The following is a 14,870-nucleotide window of genomic DNA, read 5'->3' on the forward strand; positions in this document are numbered from 1 at the left end:
GCATCTTAACTGGTATCTCTGCCTCCACTCTTGCCCATGGATGCTGTGTGACACGATTCCATATAATCAGTCTTTCCTAGAATCCTAGAGTTTGGATATAAATGGGAGACCTTCTTTTGTCTCCCTACATTTATCATTTACTAATTCATTCAACATACATTTATTTGAACATCTGCCATGTGCCAGGCACTGTTTTAGTTCTGGGGACACAACATTGAACGATACCTCCAAAGTTTGTGTTCTTAATGAGCTTAACTTATAGTCAGAGAAGATAGACAATAAAGAAATAAATATATAATATTTCAGGCACTGTTAAGTGCATTGAAAAAAAATGGTGGGAGCAATATTTACATACAGTGTTCAGGGAAAGCCTCACTGATAAAATGAAATTTGAGCAGTGTCCTGAAGGAAGTAAGAGAACTTGCATTAGAGTATCAGGGACATAATTTTAAGTAGAGAGAACAGAAACTGTAATGGTCTAGAGATAGGCGCACATCTAGTCCATTTGAGAAGAACAAGGAGGTCAGTGTGGCTGAGGCAGGATTAACAGGAGACAATGGTAACAGATGAAGGCAGAGAGGTTGCAGAGGGTCAAATTTCGTAGGGTCTTGAAGGCCATGGTGAAGGCTTTGGAATTTACTGAGTGAGATGAAAATCCACTGGAGGATCTGAAGCAGAGAACAGTGATCAGAATTGCAATTTGAAAAATTACTTTAGATGCAATGTTGGGAAAAGACTATATGAGGGTAAGGTTGGAAACAGGAAGGCTTTGTATCAACTGTCATCTGAATTATTGCAATGGCTTCTTGCAATAATTCAGATGAGAAATGATGATAGTTTAGATGTGGTTGGTAGTCACTGAGGTGTAGAGAAGAGGCTGGGGTGTGTGTGTGTGTGATTTATAGACTTGATTTTATTATTTTAATACCCTTTTATTATTACAGAAGCAGTGCATATGCAGTGTAGATAATTTGAAAATATAGCCAAATAACATTCAAAAAACAAAAACATCACTTTTATAGCATCTGAAGTGACATTGTATCCTCTCTTGGCTTGTAACCTGCTTTCCCTGGTCAATTATCTTCATCGTTCCATTTCAGTACATTTTCATCTTATTCAATACTAAGTCCATAATCAACCCTGACTATTTTTTGAAATGATAGCCAACAGGATCCCCACCCAAATCTCATCTTGAATTCCCATGTGTTGTGGGAGGGACCTGGTGGGAGGTAATTGAATCATGGGGGCAGATCTTTCCTATGCTGCTCTTGTGATAGTGAATAAGTCTCATGAGAACTGATGGTTTTAAAAAGAAGAGTTTTTGGCTGGGCATGGTGGCTCACACCTGTAATCCCAGCACTTTGGGAGGCCAAGGCGGGCGGATCATAAGGTCAGGAGTTAGAGACCAGTCTGGCCAGTATGGTGAAACCCCATCTCTACTAAAAATACTGTGGACTTTTGAGTTAATGCTGAAATGAGTTATGACTTTGGGGGACTGTTGGGAAGGCATGATTGGTTTTGAAATGTGAGGACACGAGATTTGGGAGGGGATTGGGTGGAATGATATGGTTTGGCTGTGTCCCTACCCAAATCTCATCTTGAATTCCCGTGTTCTGTGGGAGGGACCTGATAGGAGGTAACTGAATCATGGCAGTAGGTCCTTCCCTTGCTGTTCTCATGATAGTGAATAAGTCTCACAAGATCTGATGGTTTTAAAAAGAGGAGTTTCCCTGCACAAGCTCTCTCTCTTTGCCTGTGCCATCCATGTGAGATATAACTTGCTCCTCCCTGCCTTCTGCCATGATTGTGAGGCCTCCCCAGCCATGTGGAACTGTGAGTCCATTAAACTTCTTTCTTTTGTAAATTGCCCAGTCTCAGGTATGTCTTTATTAGCAGTGTGAAAATGGACTAATACAGGATCCTTTACAGATTAGATGTTAATGTAAGAAAAAAAGAGTTGGAAAACTTCAAGGTCTGTGGACTGAATAACTGAAATAGGGAATGGTTTTACTTATTTATTTTTTTGAGATCAAGTCTGACTCTGTTGCCCAGGCTGGAGTGCAGTGAGGCCATCTCAGATTACTGCAACCTCCATCTCCCCAGTTCAAGCGATTCTCGTGCCTCAGCCTCCTGAGTAGCTGGGACTGCAGGTGTGCACCACCACGCCTGGCTAATTTTTGTATTTTTAATAAAGATGAGGTTTTGCCATGTTTCCCAGGCTGATCTTGAACTCTGGGGCTCAACCAATCCACCTGCCTCAGCTTCCCCAAGTGCTGGGATTACAGGAGTGAGCCACCATGCCCGGCCAGGAATGGTTTTTGATTGCCATGGAGAAGGCTGAGCAATCAGCAGGTTTTGGGAAGGGGCAGGAATTAAGAGTCTAATTGTGTGCATGTTAAGGTAGGGAGTTGATATGTAAATTTTGACTTCAGGAGAGAGATCTGAGAATATCTCCAGATATTCAACTGGAATTATCTGCAGATAGATAGTACTTAAAATCATGAGGCTAAACAATGTCATCACAGAGTGAGTATAAATAGAATAAAGGAGAAGTTGGAGAACTAATCCCTGGAGCACTCTAACCTTTAAAGATTAGGGGGATGAAGAAAGACTCGCAAAGTTGACAAAGATTGGCAGTAAGTTTAGTAGAAATGTGAAGAAAAGTGGTGTTAGAGAAACCAAGTGAGAACCTGTATCAACGATGGAGTAATCACCTCTCAAATACTACTGAGAATTCAAATAAGATGAGGACTAGGAATCAGTAATGTAAAGATCAATAATGACCTTGAAAATGTAGTTCTTATGAAATAATAGAGATAAAAGCTTCTTTGGAGTGGGTTAAAGAGGAGAGAATGGCAGGAAAAGATGCAAAGGCTGCAAGCAGGGACAATTATTTTAAGACGGTTTCTGTAAAGATAGGGGAGGAAATAATAGCATGATTGATGTTGATGAGATTAATCTAGTGGAGAGATAAATTGATGATGTAAGGGAGAAAAGGAGAAATTGCTGGAGCAACATTTTTTATGAAGGGAGAAGAGATGGGAATCAAGTACAAAACTGGAGAGGTTGGCCTTAGGAGCACAGACATTCTATTTATTGTAATAAGTGTGCAGGCAGAGTATATGGGTACAAATGCCAGTAAATGTGATGTTGGGAGTCTGTGGAGGTTCATTGCACAGCATCAGCTAAGAGTGAAAATGGGCATTGGAGAATGGAAAAAAGGTGCTCGAGATTTAAGGAAAACACAGAAAATCTAAGATAGAGGTCCAGGAGAATGAGAAAGTCAGTGGACTAGGGAAATAGTCTATGGTTGCAATGCAGCAATAAGGGCTTACTTGAGCTAGAAAGCAAGGTGGGAAAGTGACAAGTCATGCTCGTCCCTTCTTGTTCCTCAAACATGGTAAACTTTTTCCATTCTCAGGGCCTTTGCATTTTCTCTTCCCTCTGTCTGGAAACGTCTTCTCTCAGAGCTCCATCAGCTGGCCTGTTATCATCATTTAGGTCTCAACTCCTCAAAGATGATTTCTATGACCATCACAGCTAATGTAACACTCTACCGTATTACTCTATCATATTATTCTCTCTACCATATTATTCTATTCTATCTTCTGAACAACACAATTGAGATTGCCTTATTTAGTTTTGTACTAACTTGTCTCTTGCTCTTTCCAATAGAATATAAGCTCCTGCTGTGCTGCACTCCAATGTGTACAAAAGTGTCTGTCATGTAGTAGGTGTTCCATAAATATTTGTGACTGACTGACTCTCCTTATGTTTATATTCCACATTTCTCTGTACTACTTGACTGCTCAACCTCCCTCTACTCACCTAAAAATAAAATCATCCTACTTTGCCCTCTGGATCCCCAGTATCATGAAAACCAATCCTCCCCAAGTCCTTAACCTCTTTAACACGAACTTGCTTCTTCCTTCTGCCTTGCTTAAAGTTCGCTGTTGAGACTAAGATTTCCCCTGCAGCTCATAAGGTTGATAGGTGAGGTTGACTTTCTTCCTGCTCCCCACTGCTTCTTCTTGACCCTGATTCCTCTACCCTCTTGTAAACCTCTCTTCTCTCTATCTCACCAGAGTAAGAGTTTCAAGACACCTTGATTTTTCATCCTCTAACTCTCATTGTTGGTGTCATCATCTGGTAAAGTCAAATGTCACAAGAGCAGAGCAAAGGAATAACCAATGCATTCATACCTGTTTCTTAGAACATGTGGGGAGCTACTCATCCCATAATCCCAGAGCCTCTCCACTGCAGCAATAAAATAGTGTCGTGTTTTCTTTTGAAAGCTGCGGGGGCTCTGATTTTCATCCTCATCATAAATGTCAAAATCTTCCTTCTTCATTTCAACTGAGATGGTATCATCATAGTCAATTTCCTCTTGATCTGACTGAAGAGTAGTACGAGTTATTTCCCGTTGATGGCGTTTCAAGACTGGTGGGTTTTGAGAGCACAGCCTTTCAGTCCTACCTTGCTTTGCCCAGGTGACTTCTATTTCGGGCTTATTTTGTCCCTCATTTATTGCTGCTATTGCATGATTGCTTTCACAAGCGTTCAGGGACAAAATGGTATCCTTTTTCTTAAAAGCTGTTTTTTCTGGTGACTTCTCTTGGGATTTCCACTCTTCTTTTGGTATCTGAGTACCAGAGTGGTTATCCCAAGCAAGAGGACCCAATAGCTTGGAGGGAGTCTTTGCAGAGCTTTCTGTTGCTACTCTCAGAAAAGGAATTTTTCCAGGTCTGTTTGCTTCATTCCATTTAATCCCTCCCTCTGTTTCCTGAAGAAGGCTCCCTTCCACGAGATCCAGATGGCCAGGAGACCCATTGCTAGTTTCCGTAGGGAATAGGTCCTTCTGATAAATGTGAACTTTTGGAAGCAATTCAACTTTGCCAGATGTTTTGGGCAAGCCTGGTTTCGGGAGAACAGTGTTCTCAACTTTCTTGTATGTGACTGAATTTGTGGCACTTGTCCCCAGGGAGCCAACCTCTCTTTGATCACCAGTCATTTCCAAGGTTAGAATGGCTAAAGAAAGGTTATTTTTTTTGGCTCCTTGTAAGAAATGACTGCTTTCTTGGACCCCAGAATCTTTCTTTCTATAAGATGCTGCTGGAAGATGAGAAGAGTTGTCTTGGAATAGGACCCTGGTCAGATATATAGGTCTAATAGATGGAAATGATGATACCTTTGCAATGGGTAATGGAGATCTATTTGCTTGAGGGATGCTATGACTCCTCGTAAGGCAATCTGATAAGGGAGACTGAGTAATGGCCCCTTTCTCCTTCTCATTGTAGTCTATCTGTGTGAGGGTGCTCGGGGTCAAATGTTTCATGTTTTTGGACCACTGGGTTGAGGTGTCATCCACAATTATCCTTTTTTCAAGTTCTGTTTCTTCTAGTGGGAGTCTGAATTGTTTCAAAGCTCTCTTACTACGTTGCGTGACAAAATTCTGCTGGCTTGTATTAGGAGATATCCTTGTGGTGCATGCATATTTCTCTACAATTTGCTTGGTTTGATTTCCCAAGCCTTCCAAGTTTTCTTCCTCCCCTTTTTTTGAGAAATGAGCCGTGTGTTTCTTTGTTCTATTTGTTGAATCATTTAATGACCTAAAATCTTGAAGTACTGGAGCATATGCCCCCTCATATGAACCTTCTACATTTTGCCTAGTGCTCAGTAAGAAAAGGTTCTTCATGAAATTCTTAGTGCCAGTCACTGTATGTATCTGAGGCAAAACTACATTCTCTTGGATTAATGTTTCCTTCCTTTCTATTTCTTCCTGAATTTTTTTTTCTTGATTGTGTGTATTATTTTCATGTAAATTATCCAAGTTAGTAAGAAATAGGTTTCTGCTGCTTGGAAAAACCATCTCTTTGAGTCCTACGTCCTTTGTAAATTCACCCTTTCCTACTACCACTTTGTTTTTCTCAGACAAGAAATTCTGACCTTCCACGGATTTTTCTGGTCCTAAGGATACTAATTGCTTTGGACTGGGGCCTTGCCCAGAGTTCAGAGAGTTCTTTCCATGAGTCCTTTGTACCCAACTTGCTGATTCTGGCAAGAATAGCATCTTAAAGAATGACATATCTGGATTTTCTGCATCTGGTGGAATGGGGCCCTCTTTTTTCTGTTGGACCATTTCCATGTTTTTTGATGAAGTAGTTTTATTTGACATATGATTTAGCCTCAAAGCTGTAGCATTTTTGTCCATAAGCATTCTGTCATGAATCAAAGGTGTCACTTTTTGAAACTCAGTGTCACTTTCTAATATATTTTGCCAGACTGATGGACTATTCTCAATTAATAATGATCGGCCATCAATGTGAGTCTTTCTATTAGTTGCTGAATTATTGGAAGTTTTGTTTGTCTTTAACAAAGAGATGCTAACTTTGAATAAGGCATTATCTTTAGTCAACAAAGCAGGTCCATGAGCTCTTTTCCCTTTAAATAACCTACCACTCTCTGTTGATGATACATTTTTTCCCCATGAACTTTCTTGGCTATTCATTAAACCTGATTCTAACAACTTTGAATCATTATTTTCTTCACTCAAGCTCAGAGGTCCATCAGACTCAGTAAGGGGAGATGACTTTTTGCCAAATAGAGTGGTATCTAATTGGCTATCATAATGAACTGGCATACTTGGGGGTCCTAAGGAACTTGTATTATCAGTACCTGCTGCCAAATTGTCTGACGGAATTGTTGAAATCAGATTATTTGATGTACTAGAAACTTTGAAATCAAGTTTCTTTAACTCTGTTGCTGCAGTTGTCCCCAGTTTCTCATTTAATATTAATTGGAGGCCTGACTCAGGGGTAAATACCATGTCCCCACTGTGATGGAGCTGTGGCCTGAAGTGTGTCATTTCAGACAGGCTGTTATTACTGTCTATTGCTCCAGGTGATGGATCATCAGAAAAAGTCTCATATTTGGCTTCTTGGAGATCAGATAAGGATAGCCCATGTGGAGTAGGACTCTGTCGCAAGAGCATCAACAAATCACTAGAGGAGACATTTTGTACTTTAGGCATAGGTGTTCTGTGTGCAAACCAAGGGTCAGTCTTCTCTATGTCATTTTCTGGAATTGTGGTGGCATTAAATTGCTTTTGCCTAGTGCTAGGGTATCTTGAATTCTGGGAGAAGCTTCTTGGTTCAATGGCATTGTTTTTACTCAGCAAGTATGCTGAAATATCTTCATAACTGTCCTCATAATAATCACCAGTGTTCTTGTCACAACTAGAAACCTTCAGTAAGGCGGTCATGCCTCTGTTCCGAAAGTCTGAGTTGTGGCACCCCAGAATCCATAGGCCTGGAGATGAGGAAGAATAAGACTCTGGTTACTCATAACACAGATTCTAAAATGTTCTGTTAGAGGTTCTCTCCCATTCCCAGATAAATGAAAAAATACTAGTCAGTATCATTATATCACAGGTCATTGGGTTAAATCCCTGGAACATGTAATATAAAAGTGGTTTTTGCATTGCTGCTGTTGTACTATGCCTGTTTGTGACCATAAGAACGGACTGTGATAAAAATGAATAGATATTGGGATTAAAATAGGGAAATGTAATTAATATACACAATAATGGAGGGTCTTAATAGTGACACAGAACTCTCTGAATATGACAGTGATTTAATTCAGGAAAGTATTTATATTGGCTAGATGTTATTGCTATATCACATAGTGGCACAGGTTCCTCTTAAATCCATCAGATTGCCTGGATTCAAATCCCAGTTCTACCATTTACCAGCTGTGTGACTTTGAGAAAGTCACTTAAGCTTTCTGAACAATAGGTTTCTAATTTTCAAATGAGGATAATAGTATCTACCCCATCATATAATACATTGAAATCACATAACACAATACCCAGCATCCACTGTCACCCACTTGCAGAATATGTAAGCACAAGGAAGGAGCATTTAGGTCTAGGATCCAGCTAATATAAAATTCTACCATGACTAGCAATATTAATTTCTACCATGAACAAGATTAGCTGAGTGAAGGAATGCAATAAGTTATAATAGGCTAATTACATGGTGGTAAAGTAGATGCATAAACATAAGAGACAAGATACACCTTTACCAAGCAACCCGTTGGGTACCTCAATAGCCTTGTCATTTCACACAGTCTTTGCAGGGAAGATCTTAACTGCATCCACCTTCTTCTCAAGGGAAGCTGCTCCCAAAAGCCCTGTGAATGCTTCCATTCTATGTGCAGCCAAATTATCAATCAAGTGGCAAAGGAGAATAAAAACATATTCTAACATATAAAGACTAGGAAAATCTACCTCAAATGTCACCATTATCAGGAAGTGATTATGGAATGTTTGCCACCAAAATAAAGGAGTATCTCAAACAAGAGTAAGACCTGGTATCCAAGAACCAGGTACCTATCCTGAGGGAGGGTAAATAAAAGTCCCAAGTTGATAACTGAGCCTCAGGCCTAGAGAGAACCAGCTCAGACTGGAGCAGGGGGATGCATGCCTCTAGGAGGTCAATCTGTAAGCAAAAAGGAATACATTATATGATGGAACTCTTGAAAAAAAGAGGATAATTCAAAGGCAGACATTATAAGAAAAACAGGGAAACAATTAGAGATTCTCGTCAAACTAGTTACCAAAATGGACTTTTATTTACCCTCCCCTCTGAGAGGGGCCTGGTATTAGGAATGGTGACCAAGCTGGAGTTTAGTTTTAATGGCTTGGGTTAAAATTTTGTAATGAAAATATCTTTTTGTATTGTATGTGTGACTAATGGTAAATTTAAAACATTATAATTAATTCATAAATTTCAATCCAAGAGCTTAGAGTTGGTTGTTTGATGAAAAAGTCAATAAAATAAATAACCAAATAAAAATTAAGAAATTTCACATATACAAAATTTGAAGTAAGAAAAGAGACATAATTACAGACACAAAGAAAATGAAAATAATTGTAATGCCCTTGGAGACACCTCAGTTGTCAATCTCCTCCTCCAACTTCTGACATAGGTATAAGCTATCTGGCCAAGTTGGGGTCTAGTCAGCACTACAAATATACAGATCAGTCTCCTGCCTCTGTGATCAAACCAGGGCTTTCACTGAACTAATTAATTCTGTAAGCTATTATCCGATCTTGGAACTAGTTACTAGCTGTTGAGTTGAGAAGGGAATTCGACATCCATTAAGTAGACAGAGAGTTAGGCTAAGAGCAAGCCACTTATCCTCTCGGCTAGCAAACCTTGATCAGAACATATTTGTACCTTGTCTGAGGATGAGAAAACATGCAATCTGTAAATATACTACAGAACAGGGAGAAGGAAACAGAAGTCAGGAAACTTAGAGGCAATACCTACTTCTGAAAGTAATCCACTGCAGATTCTAGAGGAAAAGTAAGAACAAATATCTTGCCATACTAAAACACAAGAAGGCACAGCTTCCATAATTTAAAACCACAAAGACATAGCTTCTATAATTTAAGACTGGAAAGGGCATACACAAGGTGAAATGGTAATTCAGCTGGATGAAATAGAAAAGAATAATTATAAGAAAACTTAACACATAACAAGAGATGATCAGTTTGTGTGTGTATGGGTTCCAATAAAGCCTTACAAAAATGGACAGAGACCAGACTACCCAAGGGCCATAGTTTGCCCACTCCTGATGTAGATGGTCACCCACTGTGCCTTTCATGGGGTTTCAAAAGATGACCAGTTTTTAAGGTAGTGAAGAAAGGGTTGGCCTTTCTTCTTGCTCCTTTCAGAAATTGCTGCAAATAATTAAAGACAGAGTACAATTAAGCTGGAAGATATCTGAAGCCATGAAACCACAAAATAGAAGTATAGTTAATATAAAACAGGTATCAAAAGATAAAAAGAGTGGATGCTCATGGCTGGCAGATTTCAGAAAAGTCCAAGAAGACATACTTCCTCATATCTTATACCTCCATATCTTCCCCATTTTTAATATCAAAGTCTAATTATTCCTCCTACTTCAGCCTCCCAAAGTGCTGGGATTACAGGCATGAACCACTGTGCCTGGCCTTGTTTCTTTCTTCTATCAAGGTGCAAGTATTATACTTTGATATGAAAAACAGTCAGTCATTCATTATAACAATGGGATCAGGGTATACAAGCTAGCATCGGTGGTTTTACTGGACTCCTTTCAACACAAGTCTCAAAAGGTAGGAAAGATGGGACCAGAAGAAATAATCACATTGACAAGTCATTTTTTAACTGTATGTCTGTTTTGTAAGGTGGGGAGGGGAGGAAAGAAATTCTGAAATGTAAACAACTCTGCAGCTTTGATCTTGATGGGCTGGAGAGAAGTAAAGGCTGAAAACTCACACATACAATCAATACCTTTCATAAGAGAATTCCTGCTAATCTAAAACTCACTCCTAATGCCTCATTGATATTAATATATCTACATAAACTTTCTGTGAAAAGTTTATTTAGAACAAACTCACCTCAATGATAAATTATAAGCAAAAAGGATCAAGATACTACAAGATAAAAGGAAGAAAGGAACAACAAGGCCAGGTGCAGTGGCTCATACTGGTAATCCCAGCACTTTGGGAAGCTGAGGTTGGAGGATTGCTTGAGCTTGGGAGTTCAAGACCAGCCTGGGCAACAAAGCAAGACCCTGTCTCTACAAAAAATAAAAAAGTTAGCCTGGCATGATGGTGCATGCCTGTAGTCCCACTACTTGGGAGGCTGAGGTGGCAGGATTGCTTGAGCCCAGGAGGTTGAGGCTGCAGTGAGCCATGATCACACCACTTACTCCACCCTGGGCAACAGAGTGAGACCCTGTCTCACAAAAAGAGAAAGGAACAACAAAAACAAATAAAAGAAGAGCAGTAATCAAAAAAATGTTGCCAAGGAGAAGATAAAACTTGTAACCAAACATATTACCATAATCTAATGAGATGACCACATCTGAAAAACCAAAGTCTAATGTAGAATTAGCTATAAGAATTTATAGAAGACATATGGGTCAATGGAACAGAATGGAGAGTTCAGAAATAAACTCTCACATTTATGGTCAATTGATTTTCAACAAGGGTGTCAAGATGACTTAATGGGAAAAGAATCATATTTTCAACAAATGGTGCCAGGACAACTGGATGTTTACATGCAAAAAATAAAAAAGAGGTTAGACCTCTTCTTCACACCATACACAAAAATTTATTCAAACTAGATCATGGACATATATGTAACAGCTACAACTATCAAACTCTTAGAAGAAAATATGGAAGTAAATGTGGCCTTGGGCTAGACAAAGCCTTACTAGATGTGACATCAAAAGCACAAGTGACACAAGAATAAAAAGATAAATTGTATGTCATCTATGAGTTCATCAATTAACTCAACAACCCAGGAAACAATTATTGAAGTAAAAATAGGTCAATAAATGTCAACAAAACTGAACAACTAGAAGGAAAAATAGTTAGAAAACAAACTAGAACAGCATATTCAAGAGCTGTGTGACAAAATTGAACAGTATAATATATGTAAATGCAATACCAGAAGAAGAGAAAGAATTAGAAGCAATATTTGAAGACACAGATGATAAATATTTTTCAAAATTAATGATACCAAATTACAGATTGAATAAGCCTAGAGAATGCCAAAGTAACACACACACACACACACACACACACACGAAAATCAAAGTAAAGAGCTTGAAGTCATCCAGATTTTTTTAAAAAGATACATTATATACAGTTGAATGCAAATGGGAATTACAACAAACTTATTGTGAAAAACTATGCAAGTAGAAACAATGGAGTGGCATTTTTAAAGTGCTGAGGGAAAAACCAATAAAACAAAATGTAATAAAACAAAAACAACAACCACAAACCCAGAATTCTATACACAGTGAAGATATAATTCAAAAACAGAAATAAAGACTTTTCAGAGAAGCAAAAACTGACAAAATTAATTAACCAACAGACTTGCACTACAGAAAATGTTAAAAAAGACACACTGTAAATATAAGGATAGAGATTGGTTGAAAAGAAAAGAATGGGAAATATATACCACACAAACATGAACCAAAATAAATATGATAGTGCAGGTGTATAAATTTTAGACAATGCAGACGTTTAAGGCAACAAGTACTACTTCAGACAAAAAAGGACATTTCACAAAGATGAAATAATTGATTTAATAAGAATACAACCTTAAAGTTGTAAGCACCTGATTTTATATTGCCTCATTTATTTTGAAACATTCTTACTAACAAATACAAAAATCAAAATAACAAACTCAACAATCATAGAGATGTCACAGTTTCCTCCATGTCTGCAAGAAACAGATAAAATAGGAGCCAAGATGGCCGAATAGGAACAGCTCCGGTCTACAGCTCCCAGCGTGAGCGACGCAGAAGACGGGTGATTTCTGCATTTCCATCTGAGGTACCGGGTTCATCTCACTAGGGAGTGCCAGACAGTGGGCGCAGGTCAGTGGGTGCGCCCACCGTGCGCGAGCCGAAGCAGGGCGAGGCATTGCCTCACCTGGGAAGCGCAAGGGGTCAGGGAGTTCCCTTTCCGAGTCAAAGAAAGGGGTGACGGACGCACCTGGAAAATCGGGTCACTCCCACCCGAATATTGCGCTTTTGAGACCGGCTTAAAAAACTGCGCACCACGAGACTATATCCCACACCTGGCTCGGAGGGTCCTACGCCCACGGAATCTCGCTGATTGCTAGCACAGCAGTCTGAGATCAAACTGCAGGGCGGCAGCGAGGCTGGGGGAGGGGCGCCCGCCATTGCCCAGGCTTGCTTAGGTAAACAAAGCAGCCGGGAAGCTCGAACTGGGTGGAGCCCACCACAGCTCAAGGAGGCTTGCCTGCCTCTGTAGGCTCCACCTCTGGGGGCAGGGCACAGACAAACAAAAAGACAGCAGTAACCTCTGCCGACTTAAATGTCCCTGTCTGACAGCTTTGAGGAGAGCAGTGGTTCTCCCAGCACGCAGCTGGAGATCTGAGAACGGGCAGACTGCCTCCTCAAGTGGGTCCCTGACCCCTGACCCCCGAGAAGCCTAACTGGGAGGCACCCCCCAGCAGGGGCACACTGACACCTCACACGGCAGGGTATTCCAACAGACCTGCAGCTGAGGGTCCTGTCTGTTAGAAGGAAAACTAACAAACAGAAAGGACATCCACACCGAAAACCCATCTGTACATCACCATCATCAAAGACCAAAAGTAGATAAAACCACAAAGATGGGGAAAAAACAGAACAGAAAAACTGGAAACTCTAAAACGCAGAGCACCTCTCCTCCTCCAAAGGAACGCACTTCCTCACCAGCAATGGAACAAAGCTGGATGGAGAATGATTTTGACGAGCTGAGAGAAGAAGGCTTCAGACGATCAAATTACTCTGAGCTACGGGAGGACATTCAAACCAAAGGCAAAGAAGTTGAAAACTTTGAAAAAAATGTAGAAGAATGTATAACTAGAATAACCAATACAGAGAAGTGCTTAAAGGAGCTGATGGAGCTGAAAACCAAGGCTCGAGAACTACGTGAAGAATGCAGAAGCCTCAGAAGCCGATGCGATCAACTGGAAGAAAGGGTATCAGCAATGGAAGATGAAATGAATGAAATGAAGCGAGAAGGGAAGTCTAGAGAAAAAAGAATAAAAAGAAATGAGCAAAGCCTCCAAGAAATATGGGACTATGTGAAAAGACCAAATCTACAACTGATTGGTGTACCTGAAAGTGACGGGGAGAATGGAACCAAGTTGGAAAACACTCTGCAGGATATTATCCAGGAGAACTTCCCCAATCTAGCAAGGCAGGCCAACATTCAGATTCAGGAAATACAGAGAACGCCACAAAGATACTCCTCGAGAAGAGCAACTCCAAGACACATAATTGTCAGATTCACCAAAGTTGAAATGAAGGAAAAAATGTTAAGGGCAGCCAGAGAGAAAGGTCGGGTTACCCTCAAAGGGAAGCCCATCAGACTAACAGCGGATTTCTCGGCAGAAACCCTACAAGCCAGAAGAGAGTGGGGGCCAATATTCAACATTCTTAAAGAAAAGAATTTTCAACCCAGAATTTCATATCCAGCCAAACTAAGCTTCATAAGTGAAGGAGGAATAAAATACTTTCCAGACAAGCAAATGCTGAGAGATTTTGTCACCACCAGGCCTGCCCTAAAAGAGCTCCTGAAGGAAGCGCTAAACATGGAAAGGAACAACCGGTACCAGCCACTGCAAAATCATGCCAAAATGTAAAGACCATCGAGACTAGGAAGAAACTGCATCAACTAATGAGCAAAATCACCAGCTAACATCATAATGACAGGATCAAATTCACACATAACAATATTAACTTTAAATGTAAATGGACTAAATTCTCCAATTAAAAGACACAGACTGGCAAGTTGGATAAAGAGTCAAGACCCATCAGTGTGCTGTATTCAGGAAACCCATCTCACGTGCAGAGACACACATAGGCTCAAAATAAAAGGATGGAGGAAGATCTACTAAGCAAATGGAAAACAAAAAAAGGCAGGGGTTGCAATCCTAGTCTCTGATAAAACAGACTTTAAACCAACAAAGATCAAAAGAGACAAAGAAGGCCATTACATAATGGTAAAGGGATCAATTCAACAAGAGGAGCTAACTATCCTAAATATATATGCACCCAATACAGGAGCACCCAGATTCATAAAGCAAGTCCTGAGTGACCTACAAAGAGACTTAGACTCCCACACATTAATAATGGGAGACTTTAACACCCCACTGTCAACATTAGACAGATCAACGAGACAGAAAGTCAACAAGGATACCCAGGAATTGAACTTAGTTCTGCACCAAGCGGACCTAATAGACATCTACAGAACTCTCCACCCCAAATCAACAGAATATACATTTTTTTCAGCA

The 14,870-nt window shown here is 40.0% G+C and overlaps 1 protein-coding gene across 3 annotated transcripts in view; it reads right to left on the reverse strand.

Annotated features, from left to right (window-relative positions):
• F8 (coagulation factor VIII) overlaps positions 1 to 14,870 on the reverse strand; it is a 197,312-nt gene that overhangs the window by 89,001 nt on the left and 93,441 nt on the right. For all 3 annotated transcript variants that reach the window (XM_063703009.1, XM_004065157.2, XM_063703010.1), the window contains exon 14: positions 4,203 to 7,308. In XM_063703009.1, coding sequence (XP_063559079.1) covers positions 4,203 to 7,308 — 3,106 coding nt within the window. The remainder of the gene's footprint in view (positions 1 to 4,202; positions 7,309 to 14,870) is intronic.

Source organism: Gorilla gorilla, chromosome X (assembly GCF_029281585.2).
Source record: "Gorilla gorilla gorilla isolate KB3781 chromosome X, NHGRI_mGorGor1-v2.1_pri, whole genome shotgun sequence".
NCBI lineage: Eukaryota > Metazoa > Chordata > Mammalia > Primates > Hominidae > Gorilla > Gorilla gorilla.